Consider the following 22,899-nt stretch of genomic DNA (forward strand, 5'->3'; position numbering starts at 1 on the left):
TGAGTATTTAATTTACCCTTCCAAAATTGGTACTTTTGCTTTGGACTTAGTCCTATGAAGCCCATTTCCTCTGGAAAGTAAGACGTTTGTTTATAGATACCATAAATAATGATGAGGGGTCTTTATGAAATGTCAGTCCATAACCTAGTCTCTTCAAAAGTTTCCAGTGTAGTTTTGAAATAGTGTAAAAGTAACTCTCAAAAAATGAAGTTTTTTTTCATATTTGTTTGTTTGGTTTTTTTTCCAGGGAAGGGGACCTTTTTAAACCTCAAGCACATATAGGCTTCTTCATATTGTAAAGAGAATACTGTCTAATTCCAAGGCAGGAAACCTGTGTCCAGATCACAGATCTGCCTCTTTATCAGCTGAGAAACTGCAGGCAATGAATGGGAACTTCACTGTGACTGCCCCTTCTCAGCATAAAATGATAACTACACCCACAGTTTCCATAAGGCAACACATCAACGCATACAGTCAATACTGAGTAAAAATCAGTGTTGTCTTTCCATAGATTTAGGGATGTTGATGGTGATGTTGACCCTTTCTGCGTCCCACTGTGAGAGGTGAGGGCTGCACACGTTCATCCTGCTGTCCATGAGGAAGTCACATAGATCAGTATTCCTTAGGCAGCGTGGGAATTTATTGCATCTAGCCCTCGAGTTACTATTTTGAGATCCAACCAAAAGCAGAGTGGAAGAAAGGCAAATCCAATGACTGGTGAATGGAACATGTGTGCCAAGGAGAAAGTGGTAATGACGAGTACTATTGCAGAGAACCAGTGATGGAAGGACTGACCTACTCCAGAACCGAGACTCTTTTTCTCAGCAAAGTTCACTCTCTGTCCCAGTTGTACTGCTGAGTGCCTCATCACAGGACTCCTGATTATATTATATAGTAACTCTCGGTTAATAGTTGTTGGTAGGTGCCATCAAGTCAGAACCGACTCCTAGCGACCTTATGCACACCAGAATGAAACACTGCCCGGTCCTGTGCCAACCTAACAATCCTTGCTATTTCAGAGGAAATAACAAACTATCAAATCACACTACCCTTTCATGCTCACTAAAATGGCTAAGGATTCCCGGGGTGGTAATAGTTAATACACTCAGGATGGAAGCTTGAGCCCACGCAGAAGCACTTCAGAAGAAACGTCTGGCAGTTGGCTTCCAAAACAATCAGCCATTGGAAACTGTATGGAATACAGTTCTACTCTGATGCATGGGGTTGCCGTCAAGCAACTTGATGGCAACTAGTTTTTAATACTGAGAGAGAAAAAAAAAAGGGGAACTGCTTTGGGTCCCATGCATTAGCTAGCTGTGAGACTTTGGACAAGTTACTAAACCTCTCTAAGCATCAAGTTTGTGTTTTAGAAAATGGGGATTCTGAAAATCATATTAACTCAACAAATTCAAACTGTGAACTTTTCCAGGGAAAGGACCTCTTATTGTTACATCCCAACAAGGTAGTAGAGTGTTGGGCATAAAACAGGCCCTTTGTGTGTGTGTTTGAGGAAGTGTTGCCACACAAACCAACACTGACCAAATTCAGTGCACCTCTAAAGCACGTCAACAAACAGCTTCATCGGGCTTGGTGGCTCAGACTGTCACCTTGAAAGTGAAAGTGAAATGGCAGCTTTCCTTGTGGTTTTGTCACCCTAAGTGACTCACTTGAAACTCAGCCCCACAATTGCTTGTCTAGTCAGTGCAGCCACCCGGTTGGAGAATAGAAAGCTGAGGTCCATGAAGCAAGCACTGCATCACAGAAGGAGCACAAGCATTGTCATCCAAATGATAGGGACTTGAATTTCCTTGCCTTAGTTTCCCTACCTTTCAAATGGTAGCTTCGCTGCTAACTGAAAAGTTGTGAGTCCACACCAAGGTGCCTTAGAAGAAATGCCTGGCAGTCTGCTGAAAAGTCGGCCTATGGACAAACATGAGTCTCTACTACTCTGACACCACAATTACGACTGCCAACTGCCTTCAAAGGGATCACAGTAGACGGCCCTGGATAGAGTGAGAGGAAAATGTGGAACAAAACTGAAAATTATAAAAAGACCAAGCCTACTGGTGCCATAAAGACTGGTGGAACCCTCCCAGTATGGCTCTTGGCTCTGTAAATCTTCACCCAACTCAACAAAAAGTAAAAAACAACAACAACAAAACTAAACTAAAAAGCAAAATCGAAAAAAAAGAAAGCCCTATAGAGCACTGCTCAGCTGTGTTCTGACACACATTGGGTCACCATGAATTGGAATTGACTGTGGACACTGGTCAGGAGCTCTGGTAGCATAGTGGATACGAGTCGGGCTGCTAAGTCATATGGTCAGCAGTTCGTAACTACCAGCAGTTCCACGGGAGAAAGATGGTGCTTTCTGTTCCCGTAAAGATCTACAGCCTCGGAAACCCTATACAGGGTCGCTATGAGTCAGAACCGACTCCACGGCACGTAACCACCACCACCTTGAAAACTGATAATTAATTACACCTGCTATGCAAGATTGTATTTTTGTTTTGAAATAGTCACTACTGTTTAGGGAGCATTAAACATGCTACCCTGTGAACTGCAGACCATGTTTCATTGCTTTGGTCAGTGTAATGTAAGCAGAAAGGAACGTGCCACTTCTGAGTAGAAACCTTCACACTTATTTTCAAGTTGTGTCATAAGACCAGTGTCATGCATCGCTCCAAAATACATGTCAGTTTGGCTAGACCATGATTCCCAGTGTTAGGTGATTTTCCTCCATTCTGTGATGTGCTGTAAATCCTATCTGCCTCTAACAAATCTTCATTATTATGCTTTAGTAAAGAGGAGTTAGGAGTCCTGGTATGGTGCTGTAGGATAAGCGCTGGGCCACTTACCATGAGGTTGGTGGTTCAAATCCACCAGCTACTCCTTGGAAACCCTAGACAGGGTTGCTATGAATCTGAACAGACTTGACGGCACGTAACAACAACAAAAAGAGGATTTAAAGTGGATGCAGATCAAAAACTATGTGTAGTCTTTAGCATGGATTACACATCAACATAAAGAAATCAAAAGTTGTGCCATAACTAACCAATAAGCAATATCGTGATAAACAAAAAACAATATTGAAGTTGTCAAGGATTTCATTTTACCTGGATCCACAATCGGTGCTCATGGAAGCAGCAATCAAGAAATCAAATGAGATATTATTGTGTTGGGCAAATCTGCTGCAAAAGACCTCTTTGAAATGTTTAAAAAGTAAGCATGTCACTTAGAAGACCAAGGTGCACCTGATCCAAGCCATGGCATTTTCACTAACTTCTAATTATGCTTATAAAAGCTGCACAGTGACTGAGGAAGACCCATGAAGAATTGATGCATTTGCGTCATGGTAATGGTGAGGAATATTGAACCTACTGTGAACGGCCAGAACAATGAACAAATCAGCCAGAATGCTCCTTAGAAGCAAGGATGGGGGGACTTTGTCTCATGTGCTGTGGACGTGTCATCAGGAGGGACTGGTCATGATGAAGGACATCATGATTGCTAAAGCAGAGGGTTAACACTAACAGAGGAAGGACTCTCAGTGAGAATCAGTGACAGTGGCTACAACAGTGACCTCAGACATAGCAACAATTTTGAGGGTGGTATAAGGAGCTCTGGTAGCGTAGTGGTTACGAATCGGGCTGTGAACCTTAAGGTCAGCGGTTCGAAACTACCAGCCGCTCCGCGGGAGAAAGATGAGGCTTTCTACTCCCGTAAAGATTTACACCCTCGGAAACCCTGTACAGGGTCGCTATGGGTCGGAACCGACTCAACGGCACTTAACAACAACATAAGACCAGGCAGTGTTTTGAGCTGTTGTTTATAGGGTCACTATGAGTCACAAGTGACTTGCTGGCACCCCACAACAAAGAGGACTGAGTTATGTTTTCTGTATTAATGAGAATGGATTAGGTTGGGATAAGCCAGCCCTTTTGCCCTTACTCAGGGCATGGCCCTGGTTTTCTATAAGGAGAGTTTTCCTAGGGTGTGGCCAGCCTCACTTTTCATCTTTGTTGCTCATGTTAGGTGCCCTTGCATTGGTTCCCCAAGTCATAGAACAAAACACTGCCCAGTTCTGTGTCATGGGCATTGATTGTGGAGCCAAGTAAAATGAAATCTTTGACAACTTCAGATTTTTTTCCTTGTATCATGATGTTGCTTATTGATCCAGGTGTGAAGACTTTAACTTTTTTTTTATGTTGAGGGTAATCCATATTGAAGGCTTTGATGTTCATGACGAATTGCTTCAAGTCCTCTTCCTTTTCAGCAAGCAAAGTTGTGTCATCTGCATATCACCTGTTGTTAATGAGTCTTCCTGGAATCCTGATGTCAAGTTCTTATCATGTAATCCAGCTTCACTGATTGTTTGCTTCGCCTCCTGACTGAATAGTGTGATGAAAGGCTTCAACACTGACACCTCCCTTTCCTGATTTTAAGCCATTCAGTATCCCCAGGTTCTATTCAAACCTACTGCCTCTTGATCTATGTGTAGGTTCCTCTTGAGCACAATTTAGTGTTCTGGACTCTATTCTTCGCAATTTTATCTTTCCATAGTTTGTTATGGTCTACACAGTCAAATGCAGGGTCCTAAGTCAACAGTAGAAAAAGTCTAGAAGAAATGTAGTTTACTGTACAAAGCCTCTGGTATTGGCAGCAGCAAAGACCTCCAGAACTAAGGACAAAGGTGGGGTAAAAGTAGAAAAGCCACTAGAGTCTTGGATTCTTTCTTTGACACAAAGCAGCCAGGCAGTGGCCCTTCCCCAGCCAACAGAAGCTAGAAGTTTATTCACTGGAGAAGCTGAGACAGGTTTTGGACCTGAAATATTGTGGGTGGAGGAACTATGAAAGAAAACTGATGTACTACCAGTAAGTCCTCATCCTTCATCCTGTATATATGTGTCCTCCATTTGGTGGCTGTCGTGTTCTTCTCTGAGGGACTCAACCAGTCCAAGAGAAGAAAAGTCAAAGATACTTACATTATATAGATTCCCCAGAAAACAGTCAGGCCATTCTGCAGAGAAGCCCACAAGCTTTCCAGATAGCTTTGTAATACTTCACTTTTAATAACTGCAGACTGCAGCTCTCCAGACAACTGAGAAAGGCACCTAATGAGACAGATCAAAGCAAATGAACAGAAAAAAGTAACTTGGAGAAACCGAGACTATGCCAGGAGAAGAAACTAGAATCAAGAACTACTGTCATTGTTGTTGTTGTTAAGTGCTGTCGAGTCGGTTCCGACCCATATATATATTAATATCCTCAAATAAATAAGTCAAGATCCATGTAATGAGAGCAGGTTGCAGTTTTTATAAAGGGCTTTCCAAGAGCCATAAAGAATTCTCAGATTAAATACTATGAAAGCAAAATGGAAAGGTTCAAAAGAACTGGAAGGTAAAGATTAGAACATCTAGCCCAAAAAAAGGAGAGTTAGGAGAATCAAGACAAAAGTAGGAGGAAAGATAAGAAAATTAGAGGACCAATCGAAGAGATTTAATATCCAAATAAAAGGAGTTCCGGGAAGAGTGAACAGGAAGACGATGGGATAACAAATAAATAAGGGAAGGAACTACTGAAGAACATTTACCAGAACCGGTGGATGTGCGTTGTCGATTGAAACCAAACCATGTCCTTGTGAAGTGTCAGAACCTCAGGGACTGAATTCTTCCTGCTTCCAGAGAGGAGGACAATGAGCTTTACAGAGGTGAACAGTAATGCTGGATGTTGGAAAGCAGTGGAGCAAGGCCTTCAAGGTTCTCAAGGAATGGTATCCCCAAGTCAAACTATTATAAAGTGTGAAGGAAGGAAAAAGACATTTTGAGATCCACAAAGTTCTCAAAGAATTGACCTCCATCCACATTTTCCTGAGACATGTGATCCGCTTAAAAAGTAACATCAATAAAGAGACTTGGGGTTCAGGAAGCCTAAGATGTTATCCAAGACACCACATTAACATAATAGCTGCAACCAATGGAACCAAACGTACCAAAGATCGTGAAGCTGATGCAGGGCCAGGAAACCTTTCTTTGTCTTGTGCATAAGGTCTCCATGAGCCAGAGCTACCTTGACAGCAGCTGACATCAGTAACAAGGGCCATGCCTGGGCACCAGGCATAGAGAGCAACCCTTGTAAAGTAGAACAGCTTAGAAGACCTGGAAGAGTTCTTCAGAAACATAAAGTCTGTGAAATACTTCAATGTTCACAAATATATTGAAAGGAGATTCATATAAGTAGGGGAGAGCTTGGGGGTTGAGTTATTGATAAATATATAAAACTAAGGAAGTGATAAACATTAGAATTATTAACTCCAGGGTAAAGAAAATGCTGCACAGGAAAGGAAAAGTGATTGTAGTATAACACTGTGTTAACATTGTGTTTATGTCTTCATGATTATGCAAACAGAATAATTAACTAAAAATATGATGGTAACTGTTGGGAAATGGAGGACAGTAACTGGGTGTGGCATGGCTGCCTGCATGTGATGGGCTTGAGTGGTGTGTGTGTATATGTATGCGTGTGTGGTACATGTATGTTGTATGGAGTGAAGTGAAGGAAAGGAAAAGCCACATTTTCTGTCATGGGGAGCCAATAGATAATACTTCATTGAAAGATCAAGAAGCAGTGATAGAAGCCAGTTATTGAAAACTGATGGTACCATTTAAAAAAAAAAAAGCAACCCTTGTAAAACAATTGAAAGTGGCTGTGTTGGGGAGTGAAAAATAGAGGTAGAAAGATAGGGAAGGAGTTGAGCTTTGTTTTCAAAATAAACCTCAGGAAACTGTTTGGTTCTTTAAACCAAAAGCAATTTTGAACCTCCAGGGGATGTTTGATAATGTCTTGAGGCAGTTTTGGTTGTCACAGTTGTTACTGGATCTAGTGAGTAGAGGCTGGGGATGCATCCTAACATCTTTAATGTAGAGGACAATCCCCACGACTAAGACTCACCTGACCTACTTCAGGCTTTCTGGAGTCATGGAGACTAGATGAAACCCTGCAACTATTGAAAGAATAATTTTTAAACCTTAAACCAAAAATGGAGCCCTGGTGTGGTGTTGTAGGATAAGCACTAGACTGCTGACCACAAAGTTGGCAGTTGAAACCTACAAGTCACTCCTCGGAAACCCTGTACAGGTTTATTATGAGTCCACAGCAGACTCCATGACACTTAGCAACACAACAACAAACCAAAAATATGTCCTGACGTCTTCCTAAAATAAACATCGGTGGTGGTGTTAGCTGCCAATTTGGTTCTGACTTATAGCAACCCTACGCACAGTAGAACCAAATTCTGCCCGGTCCTGGTCCATCCTCACAATTGTTACGCTGGAGCCCATTGCTGCTGCCACTGTACCAGTCCTTCTTGTTGGGGGTCTTCCTCTTTCTTCCTGACCCTCCACTTTGCCAAGCATGATGCCCTTCTCCAGGGGCTGGTCTCTCTTGATAGTATGTCTGAAGTATAAGAGATGAAGTCTAGATACTGGCTTCCAAGGAGCATTCTGACTATACTTCTTATAACACAGATTTATTTGTTCTTCTGGCAGTCCCTGGTTACTTTCAATATTCTTCTCTAACATTATAACTCAAATGCATCAGTTCTTCTATGGTCTTCCTTATTCACTGTGCAACTTTGACATGTATATGAGGCTATTGAAAATACCATGGCTTCAGTCAGGTGCATCTTAGTTCTCAAGTTGATCACTTAGCTCTTGAACACTTTAAAGAGGTCTTGTGCAGAAGATTTGCCTAATGTGGTTCATCTTTTGATTTCATGACTGATGCTTCTATAAGTGTTGATTGTGGATCCAAGCAAAAGGAAGTCTTTGACAATTTCAATCTTTTGTCTATTATATTATTTACTGGTCCAGTATTGAGGATTGTTGTGGGGGTTTTTTTGTTTGTTTTTTTACATTGAGGTGCAATCCTTGCTTTATGCTGTAGTCTTTGATCTTCATCAATAAGTCTTAAGTACTTTTCACTTTCAGCAAGCAAGGTTGTATCATATAACAGGTTGTTAATCAGCCTTCCTCCAATCCTGATAACACATTCTTATTCATATAACCCGGTTTCTTGAATTTTTTGCTTATGTAAGTATGGTGAAAGAATACAACCCTGGCAAACACCTTTTCTGATTTTAAACGGTTCAGTATTCCCTTGTTCTGTTTGAATGACTGCCTTTTGATCTATGTACAGGTTCCTCATGAACACAATTAAATGTTCTGGAATACTCATTCTTTACAATGTTATCCATAGCTTGTCATGATCCAGTCAAAACTCTTTTATCGTCAATAAAGCACAAGTAAACACCTTCCTGATATTCTCTGCTTTCAGCCAAGATCCATCAGAGGTCAGCAATGATATCCCTAGGTCCATGTCCTCTTTTGACTCCAGTTTGAATTTCTGGCGCTTCTCTGTCCATCCATTTTTTAAGTAACATCAGCACAATTTTACTTGCTGCACCATTTCTTTATCTTTACCAGCAAAGAATGTCTGCCTTGAGTATTATGCAGTTTTAAAAACTATCTGTATGGGAGTCCTGGTGTGGTGCTGTGGGATAATGCACTGGGCCACAAGGACAGTTTAAACCACAAGGTCATCAGTTGAAGTTCACCACCTGCTCCTTGGGAACCCTATACAGGGTCGCTATGAGTCAGAACTGACTGCATGGTACTTAATAATGACAGCAACAGTATGGGACCAAATTGAGAACAGCAGCTTGGAAGATTAGGTAACTGTAAAGGGCAGTGAGTTTGTGTTAATGGGAGAGAAACTATTAGGAAAGGAAGGGTGAAAATATATGACGCGAAAAATGCAATCAATGTCACTGAATTGTATGTGTAGAAACGACATAGTTTATGTTTTTCTGTGTATATTCTCAACAACAACAATAAAATAAGTCCCTTCAGCATGCCAAAACTGCCGTTTTAACATGGTGTAAATCAAAGAGTTCAGCCTTCAGAAGTGTCTAGACCTAAGTGGAGGATATGTCAAGAAACAATTGCTTCACATTTAGATATTTTTGTTTAATAAAGGATTCTGTGATTTTGTAGCTATACTTTTTGCCTTATCCTCATAAAAAAAAAACTTAAAAAAGACTCAACCAGCATAAAATACTGGTGGTGCCAAGGTTCAGAGCTCTCACTTTAAACTGTTTGTATACTTAGAACTTTGATAACAGCTAATCAGGGACACCCAGGTGGCCAAGCTTCATCTCTCATCCTTCGGACATATTGTCGCTGGAGAAGTTTATCATGTTTGGTAAGGTGGAGGGTCAGAGAAAAAGAGGAAGACCCCCAACAAGATAGATTGGCCAAGTGACAGGGTCGATGGACTCAAGTGTGGCAACAGTAGTGAGGTTGGCCCAGGATCGGGCAGGGTTTCCTTCTGTTTTGCATAAGGTCCTTTAGAGTTGGTAATGGCACCTAACAACAACAACAACAATGAGGGATGAGTGGTGTTGGGGAGACAGCTGCAGCTTTGATAAAGGTGAGCCTGGGCTGCTGCAGCAAAGGACAGAACTTGTTTCACAGCCTGGGATGGAATGGGGACCATTTCCTGGAGATAACAATGAAGAAACATTTAAAGAATAATAAGGGGTGCTCTACGCATGGGGATGTTGTTGTTGTTAAGTACCTTGGAGTCAGTTTGGACTCACAGTGACCCTGCACAGGATTTATGAGGCTGTAAATCTTTACAGGAGCAGAATACCTCATCTTTTTCCCGCCGAACCTCTGGTAGTTTCGAACTGCTGACCTTGAGGTTGGCAGCCCGACTTGTAATCACTATGCTACCAGACATAGGTATAGGAGATTTAATAGCTAACCATTTTCTAAGTGAAATCATATTTAAGTTAGCAGCATTAGAACCTATCATCTAGCTCTGGGCATATTACAACTCTGTTTAAAGCATTGTGTTAGACATTATGATAAAATTGATAGGGAAACAGACAATAAGAACTAAAGGAAAAATTACCAGACATGACAGCCATAGGATCTAAGACATTTCTCTAATTATGCTCCTGATTTGAAACTGAGCTGCCTGGCAGCCAGGTCAAAAGGAGAAACTCCATTAATCATACATTACTGGCAAGGAGGAAGGCTGGCAGACACTTTTGGGAAATTGAGCTTTCCTGGGTAGAATTGAACTTCCTTTCAGGAGTTGGAGGCAGGGGAGGTCTAAGGGGCCGGATACGCCTAGGATACCATCATCACCACCTTTGAATCATAAAGACATTGCCGCTTTGTATGGGTGCTTTCCCAATTTGATGACTTTGTTCAAAGTTATTTAAAAGCAACTCAGTAAAAGGCAATTCCCAGGAGCTGGCAGTGTAGTCTTCTAGGAAATGCATTATCAATGCAGTGACTCCTTAGAAAGCAACCTGTTCTAAAGAGTTGAAAAAATAAGCTTGTTCCACCCAACAATCCTGGTTCTGGGACTTTATCCTGAGGAAGTAAATGAAAAAAAGAAAATGAAATATGCAAAAGTACCTATTGGAGCCTCGTTTCTATGACATGGAAACGACCTAAATGATTAACAATCGAGCAAAATTTTCAATTATGCAAGAAGTATATAAGTATTATAAAAAATGCAAATATATTACAAGCAAAGCTGAAATCCCTCTTGACACCACCTCCACCACTCCCACTTTCAGACCCCTCTTCTGGGGGAACCACATTGCATTTTTGTATTTCTCTCAGGATCTTTTTCTTCTTTCTTTACATACATATGTCTATACATGTAGAAACAGGCATTTTATTTTATGAAGAGATTTTGTAATGTACTTGGTATCGTATTCTACATATTGTTCTATAACTTGCTGTTTTTTTCAGTGGGTTTTTATGCCAATATAGTTAGATCCCCCTTGTTTGTTTGTTTGTTAACTGCTGCATATTATTCTATTCATGAGCTTAGTTAAGTGTTGCAGGTACTAGACTGCAAGGTCAGTTTGAACCGCAAGGTTGGCAGTTCAAACCTCACCTGCCACTCCTCGGAAACCCTATACAGAGTCTCTATGAGTGGGAACTGACTCGACAGCACTTAACAACAACAAGATGAATTGATATTTTTTTAAAGATTACTGAATATGAAAACTCTACAGAAAAATAGGAGTATATAAAAGGATAAAGTAAAAATTGAGGATACAATTTTATACGTAAGCTAAGTGTACAATTTTATATATACAATACAAGGAGGCTTCCCAAAGTTCATGGGAAAATTCTGTTGTTCCATTTTCTCCAGAATGTTTGATGCCCCTTTTCACTTTTAAGTAGGCGAAAGTATGTGTACCTAGGGACAAGGACTGTTAGGGACTGAATTATGTCTCCTAAAAGGACAATCTGAAGTTCTACCCACTGGTATGTATCTGTGAACATGACTTTGTTTGGAAGTATGGTCTTAGAGGATATTATCAGTTACCACGAGGTCGTACTGAAGCAAGATATACATATCTTGACAATATGAGTGATATCATTATAGAAAGATGGGAAGAGATACAGACAGGCAGAGAGAAGACGCCATGTGAGGACAGAGATGGAGATTAGAGTTTTGCCACAAACCAAGGAGCTCCTGGGACCACAAGAAGCTGGACGAGGAGAGGAAGGATTCTCCCCCTGGAGCTTCAGAGCGTGCATGGCCCCTCTCTTGGTACCAGACTTCCAGCCTCTAGAACCAAAAGAAGAAATTCCTGTTGTTTTAAGCCACCAACTTTATGGTACTTTGTTATGCTGCCTTAGGAAACGAAAACAAGGACTAAAATAAATACAAAAAAATGAACACAGCTGCATTAGGGTGGTAGAAATGCAGTCTACTCTTTTAAGTTTCTTTTAAGTTTTGGTTACAAAAAAATTACAAAACAAAACATTGCTCTCAAGTTGATTCCAAGTCAGGGTGACCACATGTGTTCCCTAGAGCATTGTCCCCCAGAGAGTTTTCAGTGGCTGGTGATCAGAAGTAGATCACCAGTCTTGTGAAGCACCTCTGGGTGGACCCAAACCTCCAAACTTCCAGTCAGTAGCAAGTACGTTAACCTACCCAGGAACAATGTTATAATTCATTGAAAATAAAAACATTTTCAGACACTCTCTAGTCCTGATACCAGTATGCCATCTCCTTCCTCAGGAAAGGTTTTGTACTGACTTTTGCCGTTTCAGGTGGTTTTTCTTGACCCAGTCTCCATGACCTGTTTTTGTTTGTTTGTTTCAGCTAAAACTTACCTGGTTGACCTGAGTAACGAGCATGCCATGTGGCTTACCATCTCCATGCAGCCCGACAGAGTGACCCGCAAGTTTGTCCCTGGCTGCTTTGTGTGCCTGGAGTCTCCTCGGACCTGCACCACCAACTTGACCCTGACTTCTGGCACCAAACACAAGATCTCCTTCCTCTGTGACAACCTGACCCGCCTGTGGATGAAGGCAGAGAAAACCCTAAGTATGTCTGGCTAGTACTTTCTACCCTGGGCCACAGGAGGCTCTTACCCCTCCCTGCCTTATCTTCACAGTGGGGTTCACTAGGTGGGTTGTAAATAGTATGATCAGAAATAACCCAACTGCTGTGCAGATAGGCAAGGGAAAGCTCTAGAGCCAGGCAGCCCCAGTTTGAGCATGCATCCTTCAAAAGTATAGAATTTCCCAAGCCATACACTCCCTTATCCATATTCATTTCTCCTCTACTGTCCTTCCAGACACCCTCTTGTAAAGTCTTTTCCTCCCTACGTCTCCCACGGCCATGTTCCAGGCTTCTACACCCAGTGCCCACTCATCTCTCACATGCGATGGGGATCCTTGAGGTCAAGAGCCTGGCCTCGTTCCATTTTTATGCCTTCAGTCCCTAGCAGTGCTAGACCTGTTCTAGTCACCTAATGAATGTGTGATAAATGAAGGGCAGCAAAACCAGCGCTTACCACCTGCCGGGCCACACATGCACACTCTCTGTCATGGATGCTGTTAGAATCTCTACAGATGCAAATCAGCCTACCTGTGGTCACCTCAGTAGGAAATGGCAGAGCTGAATGTGAGGATGATCCCAGCATCACTCGTGGTTCTGCCCACTACACAGAACTGCCTCCCCGCAGACTGGGACGCTGGAAGGCATGCCCTGTGCATATAGCTGTTAGCATCCAAGACACAGCTACCCAGAAGAGATAACGTAGCAAAAAAAGAAAAAATATCAAGCATAAGTAACTCCTCAGCAATCTGTCTGCCAGGTTAGTAGATAGTAAGAGTTTGAGAGGATTTCCTAGAAGTTTGCATCCACCCAGAAATTCCTGGGAAGAACAACCCAGTGGTCTACTTCTATCAGCTATTGATTGAAAATTCTATGGAGTTAATGATGGAAGAATAGTTTGGAAAAGGACAGTGGTGTTGGCTCTAAAGCAGGTTGAACATAATCAGTCACTATTGCATATTTAAAAATTGTTGTATTGGCAAATGTTTTTTTTTTACGTGTTAAAATGTTTTATTATCATAATAAAATAAAAAAAGGAGAGGAGGGAGGAAGCAGAGAAAGATAGCTTTATGGAACACAGTTCTGTGCACATGGGGTCCTCATGGGTTAGAGTTGACTCTGCAGCAGCAGCTGGTTTAAATGTGAGCGAGCAGGAGGAAAGGCCGAAACATGAAGACGCTGGGTGGAGAGGAGAGACAGAGGGAAAGGCAGGGAAACAGCCTGGTGTCCAGCCTGGGGGAAGCTCTCCCTTTGTGTGCGTACCATTAGCCCCTCTTTTCCAGGTTGCACAGACTACCGGTACTGCCACAGGAGGTCCTACCCTCTCCAGGTGCCTGGGAACATCCTCCAGCTGCCCGTGCAGCTGCACGACTTCACCTGGAAGCTGTTGGTGCCCAAGGACAAGCTCAGCCTGGCGCTGATGCCCACTCAGAAGCTGCAGCAGTCTACCAATGAGAGGCTCTGCAACACCAGCTTTAGCTACCTCGTGGCCAGTGCTGTCCCCGGACAGGACCTCTATTTTGGCTCCTTCTGCCCTGGAGGCTCCATCGAGCAAATCCAGGTGAAGCAGAACATCTCAGTAACCCTCCGCACCTTCAAACCCAGCTTCCGTCAAGAGATCACCAGGCAGGGCCTGACTGTGTTCTTTGTACCTTATTTCAAAGGTAAGGGGCTTTTTCACTGTCCCCCCACATCTTCATGTCTCCCTAGACTTTTTCATGTGGACATTCATTTTATTGTAGTTTCTGCTCACCTTAATTAAGAAGAGAGATGACTAAATGGGCTGGAGGTAGGTAAGAAGTTGTTGTTAAGTGTTGTCAAGTCAGTTCCAACTCATAGCAGCCCTGTATCGGGTTTTCGAGGAGCAGCTGGTGGGTTTGAACTGCCAACCTTGTGGTTCACAGTTCAGTGCTGATCCTACAGCATCACATCAGGAGTCCTTGGTAAGAAGAGAAGCTGCTAAAAGAGTTGGAAGTGGTTGTTCTGAGGAGTAAAAATAGAGGTGGAAAGGTAGAGAGGGAGTTCTGTTTTGTTTTTTTGTTTTTTACATAATCTTGGCAAACAATTTGGTTCTTTAAACCAGTGGTTCTCTGTCAGAAGCAGTCGTGAGTCCTAATCTTGACTTGTCCATTAGCCTAGCTTGGAAATTTCCAAGGTTTAGAAGTAAGGAAGAGTTTCTGATGGTGGGGTTGATGGTTGGTAGGCAGCAGAACAAAGAATCAGGGCTGAATCTTTTTTTGGAAGCAGGCAGAGTATATGTGAGCAATAACCAAGTATTCCAAAGTTCTGGGTATTTAACATGAGACTTGTTGCTGTTACGTGCCGTGGCGTCAGTTCCAACGCATAGCGACCCTGTACGGGGTTTCCAAGGCTGTATATCTTTATGGGAGCAGAAAGCCTCATCTTCCATGGAACAGCTGGTAGTTTTGAACTGATGACTCTGTGGTTAGCAGCCCTATTCGTAACCACAGCGCTACCAGAGCTCCTTTAAGGAGCCTTAGGCAGGTATTTTTATGGCTCTTCTTTTACAATGCAGAATGTTCTGTGGGGAGCACAGAAGAGGGGATACTAGGAGAGAGATGAATCTGCCTCTGGAACACTAAGAGTTCTCCAGCTTGGGGAGCAGGGACCTTGGAAGACTGTTGTGTGGGTTTCAGTGTTTTTAGGCAGGAAATGAAGTCTACTCACTTCACAGTTTTGACATCTACATGGTTTGTTAAAAATGTCACAGTCTTCCTTATGATTTACTCAAAAGTTCTTTAAGTCAGAGGGCATTTGAAAATCAGCCAAGACCATCCTACTTTTGTTCTCGGAGGCAAAAGTGTGAGGGAGAAAAATGTTTGGCCCTAAGATTAAGGTTGGTCCACACTTCCTGGCCTCTCCAAGATCACCAGAGAAACTCCTTCCAGGGAGTTTCTGAAAATAAGACATTTTCTCATCCGTGTGGAATCAGTGATTTTTTTCCTGCTTCATAGTTGTAGAGTTCTTCCCCAAACCTGAAGGTATTTCTTATTCTCTGAAATAGAAATAAGAACATACCAACCCAACCATGATGCAAGGCTAACAGATGAATATTAACCAAGATAATGACATTCCGGAATGAAAGGTCTGAAATAGGCACTGGTTTGGCAAACTGACCCATTTGGTATTTGCTTTGTTGGTTTTCTGTTTTTAAAAATCTGAACTTCTAATTTGACTGAGCCTCTGACTTTGTACTGACCGGTATGGTAGTCACTGGCCACATGTTGCATTTATATTAAACCTCATGGTTCTTCAGTCACACTGGGCACATTTCAGGTAGTCAGTAGATACATGTGGCTAGTGGCTACTGTATTGGACTGTGCCACTATAGAATAGTTCCATCACCACAGACTGTTTCACTAGACAGCACTGATCTAGATCATTTCACAGTGTCTCCTCCATCACTGCTTTTTGCCTCCATGTTGATTGAATGTAACAGTATCTATCTGGATTCCTTCCCTTTCCTGCAGAAGATGGCATTTTCACAGTGACCCCAGACACAAAAAGCAAGGTCTACTTGAGGACCCCTACCTGGGACTGGGGACTCCCACCTCTCACCTCAGTGTCTTGGAATGTCAGTGTGCCCAAGAACCAGGTGGCCTGCCTGACCTTCCTCAAGGAGCGGACCGGTGTGGTCTGCCAGACGGGGCGTGCATTCATGATCATCCAGGAACAGCGGAGCCATGCTGAGGAGATCTTCAATCTAGAAGACGAGGTGCTCCCCAAGCCAAGCTTCCGCCATCACAGCTTCTGGGTTAACATCTCCAACTGCAGCCCTGTGAGTGGCAAGCAGTTTGACCTGCTCTTCTGGGTGACACTCACCCCAAGGAAGACAGGTAAGGGCATTTCAGGTCTTCCGGGGATGATGATGAACAGAAACCTGGGGAAATGGAGGAACAAACTTGGGGTGGGAGTCAGGAAACATGATTCCTGATTTGTTCATTCCTGTATCAGTCAGTTATTGCATCCATAATGCATAATAAATCACCTCCGAACTAGTTAGGGACCATTGAGTTAGGTACCAGGCGACAGAAAAGAACTACCCCAAAGGGTTTTCTTGGCTGTAATCTTTAAAGGAGCAGATTGTAAAGTTTTTCGCTCTCAGGGCCGTTGGGTAGGTTCAAACTCCCAAACTTACCAGGACTACCCAGAATTTAGGGACTTCAAACAACTATTATAAATGTTCATAGGTTGACTGGGCAGTTCTGGTTTGAGCTGGACTTATCAGGGCTCACTTGAACACCTATGAGCAGATGCAGGTTAGCTAGGTGACTTTGTCATGGTACCCTCACATGTTTGGGGACCAGCCAAGGTCAGCTGGAACAACTGGGCTTCCTTGACACTCTTCCACATGATCTCTCATCCTCCAGCCTGGGCCTGTTCTTATAACAGATACAGAGAAGTTCAAGAGAGAGTGGAAGCATGCAGAGTTCCTTGATTTAGAAATAACGTCTACCATGTTATTTTGGCTGAAGGAAGTCATGTGGCCAGCCGCAATTCTAGGGGTACAAGTAGACTCCACCTCTTAATAGGAGGAGCTCACCAGAGTTGCATAGTTAAAGATGTGATTTAGGGAGAGGGTAGAATTAGGGCATTTTGTATTCAATGTACCACTGTCCTTTCCTATTCGTCTCTCCCTGACATAGAGGAAGTGTCTTTATCACCCTCTGATCTTGGCTTCCTCTTCTGTAGTGAGTAGATGATAACAACTGTCTCATAAACATATTGTGAGTATTTGGTGTAAATGATTAAAAAGAGGGAACTGGAAAGCATGACATAACTTTCAAGCAAGAGAAAGGCCCTCTTCTGATTTGCAGGTGTGCTAGAACAACTCCTGGTGTGGCCATGTGTGCTCTTTATTCCAAGATGGCCACAGAGCATCACAGAGTATTGGAAGCAGAAAGGACCATGGAGGTCGTTTCCTCAGATCCTTCCCGCTCTGGCAGTTAGAGAGACTGTCTGTCCAAGTCAGTTAGTAACTAGAGAAGTGGTGTGAAACAAAAGCCACAGTGAGAGGTGTCCCCTCATTCTCGATTAGTTCCTGGGCTTTTTTCTTCTCTGACATTTCTCTTCTGTCATGTTTTCCTATTCCTGTTTTCTCTTGGTCTCAGCTTTTGGTGTGTTGGTGAATAAGCAAGAAATTCTCAATCTGGAAACATTTGGAACGGTGCTTGCTCCCTCTGATTTCTTTTCCTTTTCTTTTGTATCAGTCTAGGAAATGGCCAGCATACAAGCAGTAGCCCTCTCCTTAACTCCTTCACTTCTAACTGTTCACTCCCTGCTTTCTCCTACACGCCTCTGCTCTTCTCTTCTCCAAGACAGGCTGAGACATTTGGGGGAACAATCACAGACTAGACCAGGAGTAGCCTTTGGAGTAGATCTGGTAGGTACCCCCAGACCCCCTAGGTTTGTTTCATTTATCTATTGCTGCATAACAAACTGTCCTGAAATTTAATGGCTTAAGACAACCATTTTATTTCTTCATCATTCCATTCCATGAGTCAAGAATTCAGACAGGGTATAACAGGATGGCTAATCTCAGCTCTAAGATATCTGGGGTCTTGGCCAAATGCCTCAAACAGCCAGGGGCTCGCTAGGATGGTTCAACTGGGGCCATGTCTGAGGTCTTGATGCTCACTTTCCACGGGGTTCCCTCATTTTTATCTCCCATGGAGTCTCTATATAGCTATCTAGGGCTTCCTCGCTGCATGGTGGGCTCTGCAGTGAGATTTTTTGCATGATGACTGACTTCATGCCAGAGAAGTTCCAGAATTCTTTAAGGCTTGGCACAGCTACATTCTATTGGCCAGCCCAAACTTGGAAGGAAACAAGCTTTTTGTCTTCCTTGAGGCGCCGTATATACATACAAGGAGGGAAGGAATTGATGGCGGCCATTTTTTGGAGGCAGTTTACAAGTTCACCTTTGGCTTAACCCCGTGTGTGTCTTCACTCTCTCCTTTGTGTCTCTGCTCACAGACTTGACAGTAGTCATCATTACAGCAGTGGGAGGTGGAGCTTTACTGCTGTTTGTCCTCGGACTCATCATTTGTTGTGTGAAAAGGAAGTAAGTGGAATTTCTCAAACTTTCTTCTGCTGAAACTGCCTCAGATCTAGGCAGAGCAGATGTTTCATGAATTTTTTACCTTTTTTCTTGCTTCCTATTTATCCCCAAAGGTCAACATTAAGTAGTGTTGCCAGATGAGAGTTATGCTTTAAGGAGAAAAAAATCCAAACCATATACCTAGGCAAAAGAAGCATGTTGTGGCATTTGGGCCTGCTGTTGACTCTGCCCCAGCACTAGATCCCTGTGAATCATTGACTGCACGTTAGACCATAGTCATGGAATGAGTGATCTGGGCAGGAACACGCTCATATATATGACTTGTCAGACCAGCCTCTGAAACAACTGTCACCCTGATGGAAAACAAATGCACACTCCCCACAACTTGTTCTCTTCCAGAGCCTTAAACAAACTGTCTGTTTTATGCTTGTTTATTAAATTCCAGACAAGTACAAAAAGCCAGCCCCCTGGGGATGAGAGGACGGAAGGCCCAGTGAACTGATTCAGTCTCACCTCCCACTGCCTGAGGACAACAGCTTCTGTTTTATGAAAGGAGCATCTTGACCTTTTTAGATAGAGCTGGCACTGTCATCAGATTTTATGCATTCTACTCAGATTTCTGATTAAAGTCACAGGGAGGAGGAACAGAAGGGAAGAACCTGTTTTCTTTAGCCTGATTTAACTTTCCTTGAAGCATGACAAAACAAAACCAAAAAAGTTTTGTTGCCTGTGGCCCTACGCAAACAACAGAAATTCCTGATCTGCAATGAGATGGTCTAGAAATGTCTCCGCTGATGAGGATGGTCCAGTTCTTGCAGAAGATTCTGGGAGAGCCTTCTCTCTGAACTGGGATTGTGCATAGGTCATATTCAGGTGAAAGATGACTTTTAAGCCTCATTTTACTGTTCCCCTCAGGAGCCTTTCTTGTCAGGGTGTACCCAGATGGAAGAGTGTAGCGTTCACACAGGGCCGAGTCTCCTCATCTAGAGGAAAGGCACCTCTAAACTACCCTAGTCCTGGCCTGAGTGGATGAGGTCACAGCCGGCAGGTTTGGGTAAGGTCTGCCCTGAAGTTAGTGTGGGAAGATAGATAAGTTTTATGGTGAGGATGAAGGGAAATAACACCATCAAACGTGTTCATTAAGCATATGTGGAGGCTTCAAAAAGTTAATGGAAAATGGAATTAAAAGATAATGGAATTTTTTCCATGATTTTTTTGAGGCCTCCGCCTTATATTTACTGGCTCTCCTGGGTACTACGTACTATGGTAGGTGCTGGAGATACAATAGTGAGCAAGACACAGTATCTCCTATGGAACACACAGTCTGGGGGAAGTAAAGGAGGAAACGAGCCAGTGTCATAGTTGGTCTCAGGGTAGTAAGAGAAGACCTATGTCAGGAACAAGCCAGGCTTTGTGAGAGAGAGCACTGAAGAGGGGCAGCGCTTCTCAGGGGTCTTTGGAGTCCATCATCCTGGCAAAAGACTCAGTGTTAAAAACTCAATGTGATTTTGTTTAATATCAGAAAAGGACAAGGATTCTGTGCACAGATAGTGAGTGAATTCTATGGTCCATTATGCTAATTGAGCTAATGTCCTCCGTTTGGATTTCCCGTGGTATTAGGCTCTCAGAGATGTTAGGGGGTGCTAACGCCTGTCCATGGCCAGGTCCCAGAGAACATAAAGGACCCAACGGTAATGGTGCTATTGAGGAACTCTGGAACCACAGCCTGAACTGTGTCTTCTTTTCTTGGTTGGAGGTTACTGCTGAAGGGACTGGGTCTCTCTGCTAATGTTCTCCCCAAACTCAAGCTCAGATCTAAGATACACCTGTCCTGAGTCTATATGGTCAGAGCTTTGGCTCATGCAAAAGAAGGAATGAGAGAATTCTAGAAGGTGGGTCTGGGCATGCTGAGCCTACTGTGGTGCAGAAAGCCTGGGACACCACCTGTTTCTCATAAGAAAGAGGGCTAAAGGGTCTTCAGACATCTCCACCATTGGATACAGTGTTGCCGCCATCAAGATCCATTGGAGCATAAAGGAAAAAACTAGGAAACCACCCCAGTGCTGTCTAGTCAATTCTGACTCCTATAACCCCATAGGATAGAGTAGAACTGTTCCTTAGGTCTGGTATAGCACTATAGGATAAACACCAGACTGCTAACCAGAAGACCGGCAGTTCAAATCCACCAGCCGCTCTCTTGTAAACCTATAGAGGGTTGCTATGAGTCAGAACCAACTGGACAGCACTTAACAACAATAGCTCTTTATGGAAGCAGACTGCCCCATCGTTTTTCCTCTGTTGGTGGGTTCACACTGCCAACCTTTTGGTTAACAGCTGAGCACTTAACCACTGCATCACCAGGTCATGTTAATTTGAGCGTGGTGGTGGTGTGCCATGGAGATGCTTTCAACTCACAGCAACCCTGCATAGGGTTTCCGAGACTGTAAAACTTCACGACAGTAGACAGCCTCATCTTTCTCCCACAGAATGGCTGGTAGTTTTAAACTGCTGACCTTAAGTGTTAATGGTGCCTTCTCTAAACCACTTTCTCTCTGTTTTTAACTGTGATGTCTCCGTTTTTAACCCTGAAAACTAGAAACAAAAGTTGATCCCTTCAATATGTTCAAGAGCCTTGGTGGTGCAGTGGGTTAACATTCAGTTGCTAACCAAAAGGTCAGCAGTTCAAACCCACCAGCCAGTCCATGAGAGAAAGATGCTGCAGTCTGCTCCCATAAAGATTTGCAGCCTCAGAAAGCATATGGGACAGTTCTGCTCTGACCTGCAGAGTCTCTATGAGTCAGAACCAACTTGATGATAACAGGTTTCTTGGTGTTCACTGAGGTCCGTAGTTGCTGTTTCAAATGCTGAGCAGTTTGAAGGAGATGGAGACAAAGGTTAGAGGCATGAAGAATCTAAGTTGTTAGTTGCTGTCAAGTGGGCTCCAACTCATGGGGACCTTCTGTGCCCAGCTCTGCACCATGTTCATGGCCATTAGTGTGTTTGAGTCATGGAGGTATGTAAGACTGTTTTCCTGATTTCTCTGCCTTGTTCTCTTTCTTCCAGTAAAAATAAAGGGGAAAACAAAGGCCCTGCTGTAGGTATCTACAATGGCAACATCAATACCCAAATGCCAAGGCAGCAAAAAAATTTTCAGAAAGGACGTAAGGACAATGACTCCCACGTGTATGCGGTCATCGATGACACGATGGTGTATGGGCATCTGCTACAGGATTCCAACGGGTCCTTCCTCCAACCAGAGGTGGATACCTACCGACCCTTCCAGGGAAACATGGGAAACCCCCCTCCCTCTCCACCTCCCATATGCTCCCGAGCCCCGACTGCAAAGTTGACTGCAGAGGACCCCCCACCTGGCTTTACTCCTGAGTCAGAAAGTGAACCGTACACCTTCTCCCACCCCAACAATGGGCATGTGGGCAGTGGGAACACAGACATTCCCTTGCTGGACATCAAGGAGCCAGCAAATCCAGGAGAATAACTTGGACCAGCCTGAAACACTTTGCTGAGATGCATGTAGCAGAATACTGAGGCACTCTTTAGTGTTCTTCACCAGAAACCCTAAAGAAGAGGAACTATAGAGAAAGAAGAATAGGAGGTCTTTCTGGATACCCTAGCGTCTGGTTTCCAAATGAACTCATTTCCTTCTAAACTCAGACTAAGTTGTAAAAAGCAACCCATAACAAGAGGGGAGAGGCATGAGTTACCTGGCCCAGGGTTACAACAAGCTCCAGATTTGGAATGATAATACAGCAGCTTGTCCTCTTCAATGCAACAGTTCCAATTCCTGGGAGCCCACCTGTGGTCTCTACTCTCACTGGGATACCCTGGATGAAAATGACAATATGCCTTTTATTATTATTATTATTTATTCGGCGGTCCTGCGTATTTAAGAAGTCAGATGTATATAACCATGCAGCTCTTGTCACTTGACTTAGTGACCACTGATGATTGTGGTTTGGACAGATGGGTTTTGAATTCTACTGACCACTAGATAAAGATGTGCTTCTCCCTGGGAGTGGGAATAATTTGCAGTCTGTCCAGCCAGAAAAGGGGTGTGTGTCTATGACCTGCTATGACCAAAGTCATCCTGGCTGTCCCACTGCAGAGATTCATCAGGTCCTATCGTCCTGTAGTTCTAGAAATGAGAGACATGTCCTTGACGTGTCAGTTTTGTCGCTCCCAGCTATAGCAGTACTTAACCTTTTCAACAGGAATTTAGAGAATGTATTCATCCTCTTCAAATGTTTAAAAATAGAGCCAGAAAGTGACCACCTGTGTTAGTTCCCTGTGAGTGCTGTAACAAATGACCACAAACTTGGTAGCTTAAATGCCACCTTGCAGTTTGGGAGGTCAGA

At 43.3% G+C, this 22,899-nt stretch overlaps 1 protein-coding gene across 1 annotated transcript in view; it reads left to right on the forward strand.

Annotated features, from left to right (window-relative positions):
• Positions 1-22,022, forward strand: part of CDCP1 (CUB domain containing protein 1) — a 44,619-nt gene extending 22,597 nt beyond the window's left edge. Inside the window, exons 5-9 of the mRNA XM_006877854.1 lie at positions 12,205-12,429; positions 13,728-14,108; positions 15,936-16,301; positions 18,442-18,529; positions 21,590-22,022. Of these exons, the coding sequence (XP_006877916.1) occupies positions 12,205-12,429; positions 13,728-14,108; positions 15,936-16,301; positions 18,442-18,529; positions 21,590-22,022 (1,493 nt within the window). The remainder of the gene's footprint in view (positions 1-12,204; positions 12,430-13,727; positions 14,109-15,935; positions 16,302-18,441; positions 18,530-21,589) is intronic.
• The last annotated feature ends 877 nt before the right edge of the window (positions 22,023-22,899 follow it).

The sequence above is a fragment of the Chrysochloris asiatica genome, unplaced genomic scaffold (assembly GCF_000296735.1).
Source record: "Chrysochloris asiatica unplaced genomic scaffold, ChrAsi1.0 scaffold00641, whole genome shotgun sequence".
In the NCBI taxonomy this organism is placed as follows: domain Eukaryota; kingdom Metazoa; phylum Chordata; class Mammalia; order Afrosoricida; family Chrysochloridae; genus Chrysochloris; species Chrysochloris asiatica.